The 20,302-nt window shown below is 38.5% G+C and overlaps 1 protein-coding gene across 1 annotated transcript; it reads right to left on the bottom strand.

Moving 5' to 3' along the window:
- Nucleotides 1–16,977: 16,977 nt before the first annotated feature.
- On the bottom strand, nt 16,978–17,815 carry LOC149258250 (uncharacterized). Its single transcript, XM_089371104.1, has one exon. It carries the CDS (start codon nt 17,804–17,806, stop codon nt 17,006–17,008), a length of 801 nt encoding a protein of 266 aa, XP_089227230.1. The 5' UTR covers nt 17,807–17,815; the 3' UTR covers nt 16,978–17,005.
- Between the last annotated feature and the right edge of the window lie 2,487 nt (nt 17,816–20,302).

Raw genomic sequence — 20,302 nt, 5'->3', positions numbered from 1 at the left:
GATAGCCAAATCCTTGAGTTCCTGCTTTGCGAAAGAACACTAAAAAATGCAGCCATTAACAAAAGGGAGCATGAAAAACTTATAAACGAAAGAGAGTATGAGGTGATGTCTTTCATTGGGAAATTTATTTACTTTCCATCTCTCATGAGTGAGCCAACAGGTAAGCACACAAAATTACAACACTCATGGCTAAGCCCATTCCAAGTTGTGGAAAGGGTTGGTCATGGAATTTATAGATTGAAAACCTTACAGGGAGAAACTGAAAAACTCCCTATTAATGGCCAACATCTCAAGAGACACTTCCAGTAGCCACCAAATGGTGGTTACTTCCTAAGTAGGTTAGAATCCATTTTCATTTTTGCTGTTAGTTTAGTTACATTTCTGTCTTTCCCTTTCTTGTTTTTATGCGAGTTCATTTTCTTCCTGTTTTCAATTTCAGCCTTTTTTAGCCATCTAATTTTTGTCCTCCAGCCTTGTTTTCACCTCTCAAACCTCTTCAGGTTGCTTTCATTCCCTGCCTTTGGCTTTTACACCCCTTATTAACCTACTCATCAGCTTGCTGATCCTAAATCCATCATTACCTTGCAATCAAACAGACTTTCAATCAGCCCATGAGAACTTGAAAATCAGTTGTAGAATTCAAACCAAGCCACTCATTGGCATCTGTTGAGAAATGGGTGAGATCTGTTGATAACCTAAATATCTGGAGCATGTAGGGGCATCTTTATAAAACAAGAATGTGTAACTACAGCTAGATTGGCATGGAGGGATGTTGCATTTTGAATAAATCCCACTCAGACCTAGCATATACTTGCCTATAAGGTTTACAGTCATTCTCCATTGATCCCATCCACCACACTATATTGTCCAATACCTGTTACTCACATGTAAACCTCCTTTCATGGGCTAAGCTCACTTTCATATACCCTATGGCAAATCCAATTGTGCTCTAGTCCTTGTGCCTGAAACTGGAAGGACTTATCTAAAAAGAAATGAAATTTCAAGTCCTTATGCCAATTTGGAAGGGCAGGTTGTTTGGGAATCCGGTGAGAGTAAGGATTGTTGCTAGGCTCAAAGTACCGGTTGACACAGTAAGCCCAACCTTGCTTAAGCGGTTTAAAAATATGGCATGATCCATGACTGCGCCCCACTCAACCAGTGAAAATATAACACTAAAATTCTCATATAAAGTGCAAGATAAACATATCTACATCAAGTTTGATGAGCAATAAAGAGCTGAGGTACACACCTAAACAGGTATGGACAGACCAATGATAGCCCCAAAAGGATTTTTGAAAGTGGAAAACAGGTAAAGGAAGGTCAATAAACCCCATAAAATGACCATTGGAGAATGCCTGCCAAAACCCTATCAGTCAGTAGAAGCTATTTGTCTTTATCCCATCTGAAGCAAGTAATGTTGAAGTGGAACCCATGCCTGTCCCTCTGTATAGTTTTCATTTCAAGTTTATCTTAATACCCTGATGTGTTATTGATCCAAGGTTTATTTGGAAACAGAGATAACTGGTTCACCCAACGGTTCACCATTTGTTGTGGCCACAACCACCACCCTATTAAAACTTGCCCTGGTAGCAATTTTGAATGGGTCCCCCTAGAAGTTTAATCTTCCACCTCTCCGAATGATCTGTTTTATCCCAGAGACTTTAACTCGTTTCCAAGTCAAATCTTCAATTTCTAAATGGCCAAAATCCCCTTGAATAAGTCTTTGTCGCATGGTTCATTCGTGACCCAGTCTTGCCTTTCATTCACATCTTTCATCAGGATTTTTCTCAATCATCATAATCATTCATGGCACATTTATACTTGCACATATAATCGCCCCTACCCTTACTATGGCCATTTGCGCACTCAACATCGCAAAAACCCCCATCGCATCATTGTTCCCGTTGTGGCCTTTCATAAGCGGAAATGCTCAAAGCATGCATAAATCCCTTTTTTGGGGCCTATCACAATTAACACAATGCATTCATGGCTTCCGAACCTGACAGGATTTATTAACCCAAATGCATATATTTCAGGTCTGGAGCCTCGTCGCGCATCGCATATTAGCAGAACGCAGTCCTTATGCACAATACACGCAGCTATATGGTGGACCCATTGAAACTTTCAAATGTGATATATATGTATTGTTGGGTCCAAAGCCCCATCACTTATTGCTATTGGCGAGATCTCGGGTTTTTATATAAGGTGCTCCACTATCTTCCAGACCCGTCGATAATTATGAACTCGGGCATGTATTATTTCAAGTCTGGCCTTACGGCCCGACGCGGGTTTTCCCATATATCCATGTGTTTGCGATGAAACATTAAAGTCGGGGTTTTCCAAAGGGAATGGTAACATTGCGGACCCAAAGGGATTTATGAACATTAACATATATGTGTTTTTGGGTCCGCCTCCCGTATCGCATACCACAATCGGTGGGGTCCCGGGGCTTATATATATGTGGCGCTCCCCTATACTCCAGACCCGATGGTTTACTAAACGTGGTATATACATGTTTTGGGTCTGGGATCTATCGCTTATCGCTATCAGCGAGATCCGATATATACATATATAGTGTTATCACTCAGGTTATCCTTAAGCTTCGAAAAAGGATACGGCCGAGGTAACCACAGACCAACTTTGGACTGCAGGTTCTAGCCAACCTGCAATCAGAGAGGGCTCTCTCTTTTAGGTTTAACTTTGTTTGGAAAGGATTTTAGGCTAGGTCTTGAGTTCAGAGGGTTTTTGTTTTGTTTTTGGTGGGAAGGAAGATGTCTCAAGTAAAGAGGCAAAACATAGTCTGGTAAGTTTCAAACCATTGGGCGTGGAGTCAAGGAGTGGGACTGCTGGTGCGTTTTCTTGGTCACAAGAGAAATAAGGAGCAAGGTAGCTACTCATGAAACAACACTTAAAGCTTGAAAGGATGGAATGAGGGATAAGGAATGAGAGGCAACAAAGAAACTCTCACTCGGCTTAAAAGGGGGAAGGTGAATGAGCTCTGTCTAGGAGCAATTAAGAATTTCTAGACAACTATCAAAGATGAATGGATTAGGGGGAAACATGAGCCATAAGGAATTCATATTCATTTCTAACCCAGATGAAAACATAAAGAAATAGCAGAAAATGAGCATAGAGGGCAGTTAAACCAATTCTAGACTATTCTTTCTTTCTACTATTTTAGACGGTGTATCAAATGGAAAAACAGAGGTAGGAAAACTTATTGTTTCAGGCTGCAGCACAAGAATTCCAAATTCACTTCTTCAAAACCATTAGACACAGAGCAGACAGTCTTTCCTCCAAGCCTTTCAGCAGTCTTTGATTACAGAAAACATATCAGGTATACAGTGCGAGTCTCTACTGAAGACTATCAACCAACCGACCCTTTAACAATACAGAGGGTGGTATATATAGGGAAGATTTATCCAAAATTATCTATTACAGCCGACCTAACAGGTCTGGCAGAAAACTGATTACTTTTAACCTAATCTTATCCAGAAATAAATGCAAGAAAATATCTTTGGGCTATGCTGGGGGCAGCTGTATCAAAATGAGTTAATGTCTGTCCTGGTGGCTCTGTGCTGTTCATATGTCATAACTGTGCATTGGTCTTTGCACCCTTGCTGTTCGGTGGCATTGAATGCTTTGACTGTGATTTGAGAGCTAGGATGTGCTTACTCCTTCTTGATTTGACTTTCTGGGGGGCTCATTAATGTTCAGGTGCTTCGAGCCTCCAAAAAATCTTCGGCTGATACTCTTTGGCTCTCCTTCTTCCTTTGATACTCTTTGGCAATCAATTGATGCTGTTCTAACGTGCTGTGGGTTAAATCATCATTTAATGGCCACTGTTCAGCCTCTGTTTCCTTCAAAACTATTTTCTGCTCCTTCCTGAGTGCCTCGCAAAGAAAAACGGCTCTTTCGGCGCCTTTCGGGCTTGCTGGGGGCCGCAGAGTAAAAAGATTCCCTGAAGATTCCCCATTCAAGCCCAAAAAATCTAGCGATGAGTGATTTGCGCTAGCGCAAATCGCTCATCAAAAACTGCCTCAGAATCTGATTCCGGGGCCCCGAAGTGCGATTTTTGCCCTTCGCGCCAGAAAAGTGTTGATGATGTCAGCATGACGTGACGTTATACGGCAGGTGACATCAGCGATGACGTCAGCATGATGACGTGGTGGGATGACATCGACATGACGTCATCATGTACGGATGGTGACGTGGCATGACACGTGGCAAGGGGCCACACAGGCAGATGACTCGACATGTGACTGGGCAGAGGGGTGATGACGTAGGGGGGTGACATAAGCGGCGACGTCACTGGGTAGGAGGCAGTAAGTGGTTTTGTGGCGCACCACCTTTGGGGGGGAGCGTTTTTGTCAGAGGGGGCTCCGCCACTGCCCAGCGCTTGACGCGTGGTGGGAGGTACGGCGGCAATACCGCCCATCTCCCGGATGCTAAAGCCCGGGCGCTTTGGAGATGGGACGGCCCGCCAACCGTCGATCTGGGCGCAGGACGATCGGACGGCTGGCGGCGAATGTGAAGCGGCGGGAAGTTAGGGCGGGGAATATTCAAGGAATATTCCGAAGTTAATATGCGCGCGGCGGGGTTTTAGACTTAGGGAATGGGGGTTATGGGGTTTGAAAATGCGTGGGGTTTTGAGGGTTTTTAGGGCTAGGGAAGAGGCTGTTAGCATGACCAGGTGTCATCTAACCCCTGTGATGACTCGGATGGGCTAAAAACAGCCCCGGATGGACCGTTTTTTCCCGGACTTACAAAAATATGGCTACATTGCCAGGGGGGAATATTTATATAGGGGATTTTTATATACAAAGTTTTAATAGGGGAAAGGGGAAAACTGATAGGGAGTTTATAATACTGTTAGTAGTTAATATGAAGGTGATAAGCAGGCGCCAAGGTCAGGGACCTTAGGCTAATTCTGGGGAAAAGAACTTGTAAATAAATGAGATCCTTGAGTGAAGCAGATCTTCACCAAGGCAACTGATATGGATGATGATGAATCTAAGAGGACTCAAGCAGATCTTGACCTCTTTGGGAAGTTAGTAAGGGACTTGGGGAATTAGAAGAAGGGGAAAGTTAGTTATGTCCAGCTTTGAGCTCTCTTGAATGAAAACTGCCTGCACTGTGATCTGTTAAGATAAAGCACTTCGAAACACAAAATTGATTATCAATCATCATTCTGCAACCACAGCTACCTACCCAGCCTACTCACCTAACATTTTTTTCTTTTTCTTTGGGTGCACTTAGACTTGCAGACCCAGATTTACAATTTTCTTTTGAATTCCTCCTATCTAGATCTACACTTATTTCTGCCAGGGCCCAGATTAAACAGTTGGGTCCCTTTGATTTTCTACCTATCTGCAAATCTGCCAAGATTAAACTGTTTGGACAGATACATTCTCTATATTCTAAAACAGGAAATTGAAACCTAGGGAGACCAAGATTAAGCTGTTTGGCTCTCCCTTAACTGAAAAACTCATCAAAAATGGAATACAGCAGTGGCATTTGGACCAGCACACTTCATGGCTCTTGTGGAAATATGGAACACTGTAGCTTGCAAAGTATGACATATTTGGCATGTAAAAATGTCAATCATGAAAAATGAATACCTGCTGCAGCAGGAGGCTAACAGTGGCTCCACTTGGGGATGGCTTTTCCTTGTGAAAAGCCAAGAACAACAGGTCAGACTGCCTTGTATTCAATTGTTGTTGTATTGTGCAAAATTTTTGCTTGGCCGACTGCCTTATTAATCCTACCTACCTACCCTAACCAGCACTTACTTTGCCGTTAGGTAAAATGAAACAGCCAATGTAGCCATTTAAGCATTACAAACATGAATGGCCTCTGCTGCTTGTGCTTGTTGTTACCTGAAATGGAGATCTTGCAATCTGATTTGGCTTTGTTAATTTTTTAGAAGATCAGGTAACTGCTGACCTTCTTTGCTGAAATAAGAAACTGTACAAAAGGGTCCTGTAGCATATATACATTATTGATGGACTGAACTAAAGAACTGTACAAAAGTTTGGGATAGCTATCATGCTTTAAAATTGGGGGATCATCAACCACTTGATACTGTGCTTCGCAGCCTGCTAGCAGAGAAGAGCAGTGATTTACCTCATCACACAACTTGCCATCAGATGAATTCTGCAAAACATGGGATAGTACCTATGATTCTTTGAAAGCTGGCTCAGATGACACTTGACATATTTGTGCTGACTGTTCTTTTTCTTCTTCAAATATCTAAGATGGCTGAAAATCAACAGGCAGGGAATCCAATTGAATTTTTTGGTCACATGCTGCCGCTTCTGAGTCTTCCTCAATCTGACGTTCACTGGCACTTTGAGGCTGCAAATCTAGTGTTAATGCTTTAGGAGCAGGGCCTGGACTTTCCTCTAGCTGATCAGTAACAGAACATGGTGACACTTGATTATTAACGGCATGATATTTTTCCCTAATAAACTGAAAAGACTTGAAACAAAATGGTAAAGCTCCTTCACTGAAATCAACACATTCTGCATTTTCTTCCTTTTCTTCATAACTGAGCTGGGCGTGCTGATCATTGTTTTCAGGTAGCTGATCCTGAACTGTGCTCTCTGCAAAAATAAGATGTAACTCTTCTGCAAGACTGATTTGGTCGTTAGGCTCACAGTCATCATCATACTGATCATATTTGGGCAGACAGTTGAAAGAAGAGAAGCTATTATATTCATACATTATATCAGGAGAGTGCTCCATCATGTATGGCGGTATGAATATGTCATCTATTTTGTAGCTGGTTTGTTTATGAATATCATTACCTTCCTATTGCAAAACATATCTGTTCTGGCGCTCTAAACATTCAACTTCCATTGTGCACATCTGCTTCAATTCCTCTGCTTTCTCTAAAAAGATGTCAAGTTCATCCTCTTTTTCTGCTTTCAACTTCTCCTCCCTAACTTTCAGATTAACCTCTACATCTACTGCCATGTTCTGCATCTGTTGCATAGTAGAGGGGCTCCTTTCTCTCAGATGAAATTCCATTTCTGGATCAAATGCTGCTGGAAAATGTAATAGGGCCAAATCAGGGGGAGGCCTTATATTCAATGGTATGGAATGATAAACTTGATTGAATCGGTCAGAAAATTGTTGAACAGATTCATTTGGAATTCTTTTTAACTGATTGTATTCTTCTATGAGCACGAGGAAATTTACTTTGATCATCCATCTATCAAGGAAAAGTTTGAATAACTGCTGTAGATTCAAGATGCTTGCCTCAGGTAATGCTTTAAACCAAGTCCTAACTTCACTTTGCAAAGAAAGGGCAAACAGCCTAACACTAACATCTTCATCCTCCACTTCAAAAATGTTCAAATAATCTTCAAAAGCCTGAATATGCTTTTGGGCAGTAACTCCATTCTCTCCATCAAATCTTGGGAGATGCATGGGATGATTTTTGGGCAAAGGATTAAGCACGGGAGGCAGAATGAGGGGCTTATATCTATCAGGAACCTTACGAGGTGCGTGATTGTGTACAGGGACTAAATGACTGGGTTGGGTATGAATAGGGATAGGATGATTTGCTTTGACAATAGTGTCCTCCTTGACTATAAGGTGAGCATTAGCAGCATTTAAAGGATGCTGTTCGGGTGTGCAAGGAGGGATTTCTTCAACATTTTCTACGGGAAAAACATAAAAGTGAAGTTCAAACAATATGTACAGTAAGATTCCACGGAAGAGAAAGAACATGACCTCTTGGATAATAATCCGGGTGAAAAGCCTAATCTGCTCATAAATTTCTTTTGGGTTCATTTCTCCAGTGGAGTCTTTATTATGAGGATGATGTGGAGTCGCCAAGTGAATATATCAACTTTGAGTGTCTGATCTCTGTTCACCATCAAAGATCAGAACTAGTCTTGAAAAAGTAGTTCTGAAGGTCTGGTTCTCTTAGTGGAGCTTTCTTACCTTCTTTGTGAAACTATCTGAGGAAGTTTCCCCAGTGGAGTCGCCATTATGTTATCACTCAAGTTGTCCTTAAGCTCCGGAAAAGGATACGGCCGAGGTAACCACAGACCAACTTTGGACTGCAGGTTCTAGCCAACCTGCAATCAGAGAGGGCTCTCTCTTTTAGGTTTAGCTTTGTTTGGAAAGGATTTTAGGCTAGGTCTTGAGTTCAGAGGGTTTTTGTTTTGTTTTTGGTGGGAAGGAAGATGTCTCAAGTAAAGAGGCAAAACATAGTTTGGTAAGTTTCAAACCATTGGGCGTGGAGTCAAGGAGTGGGACTGCTGGTGCGTTTTCTTGGTCACAAGAGAAATAAGGAGCAAGGTAGCTGCTCATGAAACAACACTTAGAGCTTGAAAGGATGGAATGAGGGATAAGGAATGAGAGGCAACAAAGAATCTCTCACTCGGCTTAAAAGGGGAAGGTGAATGAGCTCTGTCTAGGATCAATTAAGAATTCCTAGACAACTGTCAAAGATGAATGGATTAGGGGGAAACATGAGCCATAAGGAATTCATATTCATTTCTAACCCAGATGAAAACATAAAGAAATAGCAGAAAATGAGCATAGAGGGCAGTTAAACCAATTCTAGACTATTCTTTCTTTCTACTATTTTAGACGGTGTATCAAATGGAAAAACAGAGGTAGGAAAACTTATTGTTTCAGGCTGCAGCACAAGAATTCCAAATTCACTTCTTCAAAACCATTAGAAACAGAGCAAACAGTCTTTCCTCCAAGCCTTTCAGCAGTCTTTGATTACAGAAAACATATCAGGTATACAGTGCGAGTCTCTACTGAAGGCTATCAACCAACCGACCCTTTAACAATACAGAGGGTGGTATATATAGGGAAGATTTATCCAAAATTATCTATTACAGCTGACCTAACAGGTCTGGCAGAAAACTGATTACTTTTAACCTAATCTTATCCAGAAATAAATGCAAGAAAATATCTTTGGGCTATGCTGGGGGCAGCTGTATCAAAATGAGTTAATGTCTGTCCTGGTGGCTCTGTGCTGTTCATATGTCATAACTGTGCATTGGTCTTTGCACCCTTGGTGTTCGGCGGCATTGAATGCTTTGACTATGATTTGAGAGCTAGGATGTGCTTACTCCTTCTTGATTTGACTTTCTGGGGGGCTCATTAATGTTCAGGTGCTTCGAGCCTCCAAAAAATCTTCGGCTGATACTCTTTGGCTCTCCTTCTTCCTCTGATACTCTTTGGCAATCAATTGATGCTGTTCTGACGTGCTGTGGGTTAAATCATCATTTAATGGCCACTGTTCAGCCTCTGTTTCCTTCAAAACTGTTTTCTGCTCCTTCCTGAGTGCCTCGCAAAGAAAAACGGCTCTTTCGGCGCCTTTCGGGCTTGCTGGGGGCCGCAGAATAAAAAGATTCCCTGAAGATTCCCCATTCAGGCCCAAAAAATCTAGCGATGAGCGATTTGTCGCTCATCAAAAACTGCCTCAGAATCTGATTCCGGGGCCCCGAAGTGCGATTTTTGCCCTTCGCGCCAGAAAAGTGCTGATGACGTCAACGTGACGTGACGTTGTACGGTGGGTGACATCAGCGATGACATCAGCATGATGACGTGGCAGGATGACGTCATCATGTACGGATGGTGACGTGGCATGACACGTGGCAAGGGGCCACGCAGGAAGATGACTCGACATGTGACTGGGCAGAGGGGTGGTGATGTAGGGGGGTGACTGTGCAGGGGGGTGACGTAAGCGGCGACGTCACCGGGTAGGAGGCGGTAAGTGGTTTTGTGGCACACCACCTTTGGGGGGGGAGCGGTTTTGTCAGAGGGGGCTCCGCCACTGCCCAGCGCTTGACCCGTGGTGGGAGGTATGGCGGCAATACCACCCATCTCCCGGACGCTAAAGCCCGGGCGCTTTGGAGATGGGACGGCCCGCCAACCGTCGATCTGGGCGCAGGACGATCGGACGGCTGGCGGCGAATCTGAAGCGGCGGGAAGTTAAGGCGGGGAATATTCAAGGAATATTCCAAAGTTAATATGCGCGCGGCGGGGTTTTAGACTTAGGGAATGGGGGTTATGGGGTTTGAAAATGCGCGGGGTTTTGAGGGTTTTTAGGGCTAGGGAAGAGGCTGTTAGCATGACCAGGTGTCATCTAACCCCTGTGATGACTCAGATGGGCTAAAAACAGCCCCGGATGGACCGTTTTTTCCCGGAATTACAAAAATATGGCTACATTGCCAGGGGGGAATATTTATATAGGGGATTTTTATATACAAAGTTTTAATAGGGGAAAGGGGAAAACTGATAGGGAGTTTATAATACTGTTAGTAGTTAATATGAAGGTGATAAGCAGGCGCCAAGGTCAGGGACCTTAGGCTAATTCTGGGGAAAAGAACTTGTAAAGAACTGAGATCCTTGAGTGAAGCAGATCTTCACCAAGGCAACTGATATGGATGATGATGAATCTAAGAGGAATCAAGCAGATCTTGACCTCTTTGGGAAGTTAGTAAGGGACTTGGGGAATTAGAAGAAGGGGAAAGTTAGTTATGTCCAGCTTTGAGCTCTCTTGAATGAAAACTGCCTGCACTGTGATCTGTTAAGATAAAGCACTTCGAAACACAAAATTGATTATCAATCATCATTCTGCAACCACAGCTACCTACCCAGCCTACTCACCTAACATTTTTTTCTTTTTCTTTGGGTGCACTTAGACTTGCAGACCCAGATTTACAATTTTCTTTTGAATTCTTCCTATCTAGATCTACACTTATTTCTGCCAGGGCCCAGATTAAACAGTTGGGTCCCTTTGATTTTCTACCTATCTGCAAATCTGCCAAGATTAAACTGTTTGGACAGATACATTCTCTATATTCTAAAACAGGAAATTGAAACCTAGGGAGACCAAGATTAAGCTGTTTGGCTCTCCCTTAACTGAAAAACTCATCAAAAATGGAATACAGCAGTGGCATTTGGACCAGCACACTTCATGGCTCTTGTGGAAATATGGAACAGTGTAGCTTGCAAAGTATGACATATTTGGCATGTAAAAATGTCAATCATGAAAAATGAATACCTGCTGCAGCAGGAGGCTAACATATAGTGCACCATAACCTCCTGGACCCGCCAATGATTACGAAGTCGAGCATATAAATTTTCAAGTCTGCAATTTGGATTCCTCTATGTGTTTTGCGATAGTTTTCAATGTAAACCGAGTTTGGCTTGCTAGGCTTAATCTATGCATAAAGCTAAAAACCAGGGGCTGATTCTTTCACGTTTGATGTGATAAATGTTAAATAGAGGCAATATTCATGTTTTAAAGCATTTTTGTTGTATTTTTATAAGCGTGACTGGTGTCTCTTATTTCTGCAGGCCAGGAGTAACGAATGCACAAACAGTTCTGGAAAACCCTTATATGAAGAGGTGTTCTGTCGAAAAAGCTGTCCTTTGACATTTTCAGTTTGTTTCCAGGCGTTGCTTGCGTGTTTTGAAAATGAAGCCACTCCAGATCACATCATGAACAAGACACACAGTCATCCTCTCTAATCAATAACCATTCAGTGCCCAAGAAATGAAGCGCCCTTATGACAAGAAACACCCTTTACGTGTCAACAGTGACACTGACTGTTTTCACCTGTTTGTTCTAATCGACATAATGAAAGAAGGAGAGGGGAGGCGAAGAGGCAGGGAAGACCGAGAGTGAGAAGCTTTTAGCATAAATATTACCTTCGAAGAGGGGAAATGGCTTTTGATTTTCGAGAAGAACAGTGTTGCTTTATTGTGAATGAGGAGGACTGTTTTTTAGGGAAGAAGGGGCCTTTAGTTTCAGACTCATTGTATTTTTTTGGATCTGAGAGTTGTTACTGGCATGACTATAAATATGATTTATATTTATGCATATCAATGACTTACAGTTCACTATCAGTCTTGTTAAATTGAATTTGATTCAATTTCATGGTTAACTTGTGAATGGTCTCAGATTTGAAACTAAATTAAACATCAATTGCAGTTTTAATTCCATAGAAGAATGTGGATTCCTATATGAGTGATTGGATTGCAATTTAGCTTTAATACAGTCTTGTCCAGCTGTGAATTCAGTGATTGATTCATTTGGACTTGAATCTATGCATGATGTTTAACCTTCCTTATCACGCTCCTGTTGAACATATATATGATGTTTAAACCTCTGTATCATGCTCATGCAAGATATACTAGAGTAGCTAGGACTAGATTAGAGTAGTTAGAAGTAGTATAGATAGGATTTAATACATAAATGCTAGTTGTTTCATTTTGCTGATTTAATTGAAGTCTTCCTCCCAGAAGCAATCTTTCGACATGTTCAAGAGATTTACAGGGTCCCTTAAAACCCTTCGGAGCTAGCCAATCCAAACGAACGTAGGTCTAATTGGGGCTTGCGATCAGGTTAGTTCCCCTTGTTGGCATAGTGTACATTATCCATGTCAACATAACCATATTCCCAACTAGGAGTTGGGATCCTTAAGGGAAATGACCAGTCTCCATAGTCTAAGTCTTACCCCTTTCACAGGTTTCCGTTGCACACCAATTTTTGCCATTGGATGATGACAGATTTTAAGCTTTGTATAAAGTCAACCAATTATTTCTGAATGTACAGTGATTGATGGGTGTCGTTTGGATACCTAACCCACCAATCTTAAACTAACTAACATAATTTTTTGGTGCCTAAGTGGGCTTAATCAATGTTGTTTAAGTTAATGGTTGCTTTTAAGGTCTTAGCTTGGGGTCATGAACCAAGTGTTGTTCGCTTAATGTTGTGTTGGTGTGTGCAAGTAAAGATTGTGATACAACCTATAAATAAATAAATGATTTTGCATAAAAGTAAAGGAAATAAATTACATGAACAATAAATAACTTGTTGTAAATGAACACAAAATACTGACTTACTAATAACAATGTATTCCCACCTAGTTGAAGGCTTTAATGCAAAAAGGATAAGATCAACAAAAGGAAAAAGGAGGTTATGAATGATGGAAATGAATCAAGGATGAAATGAAAACAGTTATGATGTCTATCAACCAACCTAATGCAAAAAATCTAGCAGAGAAACGGGGGTTTCAAGGCTGTAAAAAGTTGAAAATAGAGCTATCGAAATAAGGTTTTAAAAGAGCTATGTAATGGGAGAAAACAATAAGCCAACAAGATGATCTTTTTGGACTCAAGCTCTAATAAGAAAAGGAATTTTTAGATCTGAAATAAGCAGTGGTGATACAGACGTTTCTCAGTTAAAGACAATAAACTCCCAATTCAAAATTCCAAGCCTCTTAGTTGAAGAATTACTAGAAACCTAAAAGGAGTTTATTTAGTTTCCCAAAGGTTAGAAAGATGAATTGATCTAGATCTACTAAATGACTATATATAGAGGGGTGCCCAAAATTCTAAAGTCACTCAAAAAATGAAAAATAAGAAAAATTGTAGCAGTGAATTTTTTTTCCTGTTGCAGAAAGTGTACCTGGAAGCGTGTTACTATTGTAGGTTATGGAATTGATCCTACATTTCCTAATGCATGTATTGGGGAAAACAATGTGTTTCCCAACTCAGTTTTGACCCAAAAATCTGCATCGCACTCCTAGGGTTTATGCTCCGGGGTCCTGCTCATATTTTTCTGCCTGCTAGATGATTGAGACCTATGACTTGTAGGACAATAGAAAAAGAAAAAAAAAGGACCAATTTCTCCAGAGGAATCACCACGAAACAAAACATTTCCAAAAATAAAGAAAATAAAAGTAACGACTCACAAAAAAAAACACCAAGAATTGAAGTTTTCAGCTCCCGAGTGGAGTTACCATTTTTCGGTCAGTTTCCTACACAAGGGTTGGCAAAACACCTTTTGCTACAATGGTTATAGTAAGCTAACAATAAAGTGAGGGTTAAAATCATAAAAGTGGCAATATTGACTATGCTTAAAACAAAGTTGTGCAATTAAAAAAGAAAAGAACAAAACATGTGTAATATGAAACAAAATCTGAAAACATAGCAATACCACTACTCTTCCATATCCAATGAACAAGCCTTTATTAAAATATGAAAATATATCACTTGTGGAGAAAGGTACACAAATGTGGCTCACAATATCCTCCTCCTTGAGAGGTTCTTTTTATCCCCTTTCAGTGGTTGTAGTAGCTCCTTCATTTTGAAATATGTAGAGAGAAAAATGATATGATGGGACTCTAATGAAGAGCACTTGAATGGAAAAGAAGCAAAAGTTCGACAATGAAATGGTCATGGTAAAAATGAGTGGACACACCTCTCTATTTATAACAAAATGCTAGATTAGACTTGATATGGTGAAATAGTAAAATATTTGTTGGATAAAATCAAGATCTAACCATTTTTGGTCTTTTATTATTATTTGTAAGAGGAAAATGTCAAAAACATGGTTAATAACCTTTATTTAGATAAGTGACTCAAAAAATAATGATTAATTATGTTAATTAATAAAAATGGGTAAAATAAATAAGAAATAATATATAAACAAATAAGTTTATTAAATCACTTGTAGTTGAAATGGTTAAATGGGCTAGAAATAATTATTAAATAATGATCAATAAATTATTCCTATGAGAATGTTTAGAGGACTAAGGAATAATCAATAAATAAAGCATTTATTGAATTATTCCTATAGAAACGGTAATGTGATAAAAAATATTTGGGGTTATTTTCACTTTAATGGGTAAAAATATGAGAATAACATAAATTAATGATTTTATGGGTTATTCTCACATGTATAAATTAATTAAGTGGATATAACTTAAGAAAAGTGGTTCTTTAGACTATTGCTTAAGGTGAAAGTGCGTTTTAATGTGTAAACCCCATACTAAATGGTATATTTCAGTCAACCTAGTAAAATATGGTTAGGTGACCACTTTTTAGGTGATAACAAAAATTAACTTATGAACTAATAACAAATTGATATTGATAATTTCACATAAATTACATATAGTTTACTTAATTACCACACATTCTTAACATTAACAAAGATTGTAAAACACAATTTTAAAAGAATAACCAAATTGTGCTTAAAATATAGAAAAACACATAGAAATCTATATGGTTGGACAATCTTTAAAAACTATGTTGCAAGAGGATTGTCCCCTACCACCCCCTACTTATCCTTTCCCACATTTTGGGGACTTGTAAACCCTTAAGAAATGTTCCCAATCTAAGGGGGACTTCATTGGAGACTGAAGGACTTACTAACTATTCTTGAGATGTTTTCTCAGGAAATTTCAAGGATGATTCAGATGGATTTTAGGGATGTTTTAGGCATATTTCATAGATAATTTAGGCATATATCTTCAATTTTAACAATTATGGACATTGATGATTGGACAATATAATGAATTTTCTCGTCCATTATTTTTCGATTGTATGAATTATAAATTTGTTATACAAGTTGGAACTCAAAACATGGTTTTTAGTGACCTAAATATTAAATTTTTAGTGACAAAATTACCAAAAACAAAACCTCCTATATGAAAAACACAACATAGGGTTATGATCTTGCTTTTCTCCTTTGTTAAGTCATCTTAATTTTTATATATTATCCCTGGGATTCCAAAAAATTATTATATAGTCTTGACTTAAATTAAATAATATATTATACCTGAGATTCCAAAAAATTATTAAATAGTCTTGACTTAAATTAAATACAAAATGATTGAACAATTTTTTTTTTTTTTTTTTAAATTAACGAGTGTAAATACTATACCTAATATTATGTAATCTAAATTAAAACCATAATATATATATATAGATATAAACCTGGAAATTTTAGAAAGTGCATTCTAATGGTCCCGGTCCCGGGACAAATCCCTGTCCCCGTGGTCCCCGTCAGGAAAACCAGTACGATATAATTAAAAAATAAGTGTCCATTGCGCGATTTCAAAAAGAAAAACACAGAGATTCGGGGTACTGCATTTTCCGAGAAAACCAACCAAATTAGATTACACGATAAACTCTCTGATCACACAATTTTGGAAAGAAAAATATAATAAATATTTAAATTTTGACAAAAAAAAATTAATGTTACATTATTTTTTAATACAATAAATGGAATTAGAAGATTTTTTGGTTTTTAAAATATTTTTACATATAAAAACAAATTCAGTGTTATAAAATAATTTATTTATGTAAATTGCAATCAGTAAATATAGGTTTATTCATCATTTTTAATTAAAGAAAATTATTTTATTTAGAAGTAGTTATGGGTGGTCCGTAGAGATAGGATTTCACTCTTATCCAAATACTTTTAGGTCTTGAACCATTAACTTATTTCCTTAAATCCAAAAAACTAATTCTGAATTAAACAAAAACAATTTTAAGACATCCTCCAAACATATTATAACATAATTTTAACTTCTATAAAAACAACACTAAAATTGTATATATTCATAAACACATTTTTTAAAAACATCACATCCCATCAATATCCTATCCAAAAAGCTATTTTATATTTACAACGTTTAAACAACAGATGTGAAAGGTAATTGTCTAAAGTTAAAATAGTGTAAATAGTTATTTTAGTTGTTTGGGTCATAAGGATGTGGTCCAAAAATTGGGTGGGGAGGTTTAAAAGTTAGGTGGGGAGGTTTGGTTTTAGAGAATAAAGAAAAAATGTAATCCGATAGTAAGATAAAAAATTTCATCTCCAAAAATATGATCTAACCATTAAGTAAAAAAATTTGATGTGTGATCCCATCCCAATCCCAAACAAAACTATCTGGCTACCAAAAAATTTGATCCCCAATTCATGTGATCCAATCCCAATCCCAAACAAAACTATCTATTTTTATGGCTACCGTAACACGATTTCTTAGGTTGAAAAAAAAATGGTTACACTAACTGAGCAGTAAAACATTAATGCAATTAATGAACAAAATGGTTGAAAAAAAAATGGTCACACGCTGTGCAGTAAAACAGTAATGCAATTAATGAACAAAAAGAAGACAGATAAAATCAGTGTATCGGTATGAGTTCCATGGTTCGAATCCCATGGCTCAAATCATTCATTCAACATCTCTACGAACTCACAGCAAACATCCATTAAAAACTGGTTAACCATGTCAATGTAGAAGGGAGAAGTAAGACGGGAATAGCTACGCAGAAAGTCTTCAATGTCGGACGCATCTTCCAAACTTATGTTGCGCTCCATCACAATCTCTCTCAGTTTTTCCTCAATCACGGATCGCGTCTCGGCCCTCGATTTCGCCAGCTTTTTATCAATCACGGACTGCGTCTCGGCCCTCGGTTGGGTGGCGTCCGCCATAGAACTGGAAGGGACGGAAGGTTGGCGAGATGGTCGCTGATCATGGTAGCCACCGAAATTAAGAAAGCTCCCTCTCATTTTTTGCGCATGAGAGGAATATTCAAGGTCTTTCTTGGGCGTGCAATCGGCCGCCTGAGAATTACGATCGTCTTCGCTAGTCCAATCATAAGAACCGTCAGCGTCGCCGTAAAAACTGAAGCTCAGGTGATTTCTTCTGCTCCCGCGAACCCTCGGCTCCCTGCACGAAAAAAACTGCAAGGAAGAAGGCCTGGGGAGTCTCTGGTAATCCCGCGAGAGAAAATCCTTGATGGTTTCAACGCCCCTGCTGTTTTCTACCCTGCGCAGAATTCTCTTCACGCCAGAGACTAAACGGCTCCCAGCCCGTGAGAGCAGCCTGCATTTTTTCTCATTTGCCTCTCCATCGCTACGCTGCTTCGCCTTCGCACCGTCGGTAGCCCGACTAGGCCGCCGGCTCAGAATTGCCAGAGTGAAGCCCTGCAAATTTGAAATTCCGGGGCGCTTTTTCTCTTTCTCCATCTACACAGAGGTTGTCTGCGACAGAATGAGAAGCTTTCTTTCAACAGATATTAATCTTGTGCCACCTACTTTACAATTATTACAGGGTTGACTTAGTTGGTATAAATAAAACCAAAAAGACAAACGGGCAGTGATTCCCTGTTCCCATGCGCTCTGGAAGGGCTAATTTTTTTTTGTTGGATTATAAATTTTAGAATATTTTAGTATCTAGAAGGTAATTTGACTTTCTTTAAAATAGTTTTTAGATAGTTTGAGTGGGTTTAATGATTTAGAGTATGTGTTTTTTAAGAGTTAAGAAGTTATATATTCAAAATTAGAAGAGAGGGGTAGACTATATATACTTGTGATAAAATATGTATGTCTCTGCAATCAAATCATTACAAAAAGATAGATCTCTTGTCTTACCAAAAAATTATCTCATATACATATATGATGAATTTAAATTAAAGTTCGAAATATGCGATCAATAATTTTTTTTTAGTAATTTTCTAAAAAATCTTAATCCTTATGCAAATTTAATATCTAACTTTACCATAACCTTAAAATTAAATTATTATTATAAAAAAAATATAAATTATAATTATTTAAATTAAATAAATTTAAATAATTATATAAGTGAGAGATATCATCACTTTGAGGATTCTGCCGATGAAGAAAATTTGATGAAATACGTGTGAACATCTACGATGACTTCTCGAGGAAGATGACTTTAAAATGAGGCGATAGCTCTTCAATAAACATTAATAGTAAGCAAAAATGATTCGACTGTAATGCTCATACATGAGTTAAGGATTATGATTAATCAGGTAATCATGAGATTAAAATTTTCATTGATATTTTTTAAATTTATATATATTAAAAATATTATTAATATTATAAAAATAATAATAATTAAACATTAAATTTATATTAATAATTTAAATAAAAAAATATTATACTTATTAAGTGTAAAATAGATAGTGACAATATATTGTTAAAGCATTTTGTAGGTGAAAGTCACCAAATTTTCATCCATATTTTTTAAATTTATATATATTAAAAATATTATTAATATTATAAAAATAATAATAATTAAACATCAAATTTATATTGATAATTTAATAAAAATAAATAAATCATATTTATTAAGTGTAAAATAGATAGTGATAATATATTGTTAAGGCGTTTTGTAGGTGAAAGTCACTAAATTTTTTTAGCGAAAAAGTCGATCAATGTTAAGGGTTGGTGTGGAATAGGTTCGGTACGATCTCCACATGATTTTTTGACAGCGTAGATATCTTTAAGTGACAGTTTCTTAAGCTGCCAAAGGTTAAACCTGCAATCAACTCAAGGCTTATGCAACTTAGCATAATAATAATAATAATAATTTATTAATTAAAATATTATTTTTATTTAAGGGCAGCAAAAGCAAGAGAGGTGATATATTACCCCGATCAATATGAAGGGATCAGGTTCGCATCATGATTAGGCACAGTGACAAACAATAAGGCTGCATTTCTCATATTGTGGAAAGGCTTAGATCTCACCAGAAGCCAAGGTATACAAAAGCTCAAAATTCTAGAAGATTCTATGATAGTAATTAGAATGCTATGTAAGCCTATTTCATCAATTGATTCTACATTATCTCATGTAGCAAGAAGAATAACCCTTCTCGTGAAAACTTTTGAAGAATTCTCCTTCCATCATATTCTAAGACACCTTAATGGGGTGACCGACGATTTGGCCAACCGAGGAGCGGAGTTAAGCAAAGGAGCTTTGGAATTAAATGATATAAGCAAAGGTCATATCCTCATGCCATAAGTTATGATCGGGCATCATCACTTATCAAAGGTCAGCGGTGGATGGGATCAAATCCATAAGGAATTCAAAGCCCACATGCATAGTGGTTTGGCACCAAGATTTAATGCGTGTCCACTTGGAGTCCTCATGCAAATATGTGGTAAGCTTGGATGTTCTGCTCTACTCCCCAAGTGTGTCTCGACCAAATCATCAGTTAGTTGGATGGATTAGAGTTTTAATGATGTGAGTTCCCACAGGTCGATATTAATGGCAAAGCGGTGACAATTATTCTCTCTTCAAATCTTCATTAATTCAACACAGGGAATGTTGGTTTGGATCCTTGCGAAGGACAAACCTGAGATTTTCATAGAGATTAGCAGAGATCTGCATTTAATGTCGTTAGTGGTGAGTGATGGGGAATGCTCGTCAACAGGATCCTTTAATACAGTAATTCCTCTGGGTATCTCGCTAGTCACTCTTAGTTTCGCTCGGTGCTTCTCAAGCTCTGCTCTGTTGGTAAGTTGTGCAATGATGGCAACGGAAAGTGTTTAGTCCCTATAGGACAAAGTGGCAAGGTGGAAGTGTTAGGTTTTCTGTTACACCAAAACCTACAGGCATTAGTAAACTTCCAAACCATTATCATATATCTTTTTAAGTGGTCCCAGGGTGGATCCAAAAATGGAAATTAGTCCACATGAACGATTCCCAATGAGGCAG

This window comes from Pinus tabuliformis, chromosome 6 (genome assembly GCF_031772625.1).
Source record: "Pinus tabuliformis cultivar Carrire ecotype Pingquan chromosome 6, CPIR1, whole genome shotgun sequence".
In the NCBI taxonomy this organism is placed as follows: Eukaryota; Viridiplantae; Streptophyta; class Pinopsida; order Pinales; family Pinaceae; genus Pinus; species Pinus tabuliformis.
Note: the sequence above shows the minus strand (reverse complement) of the source record. Positions and strands in the feature narration are given on the sequence as shown.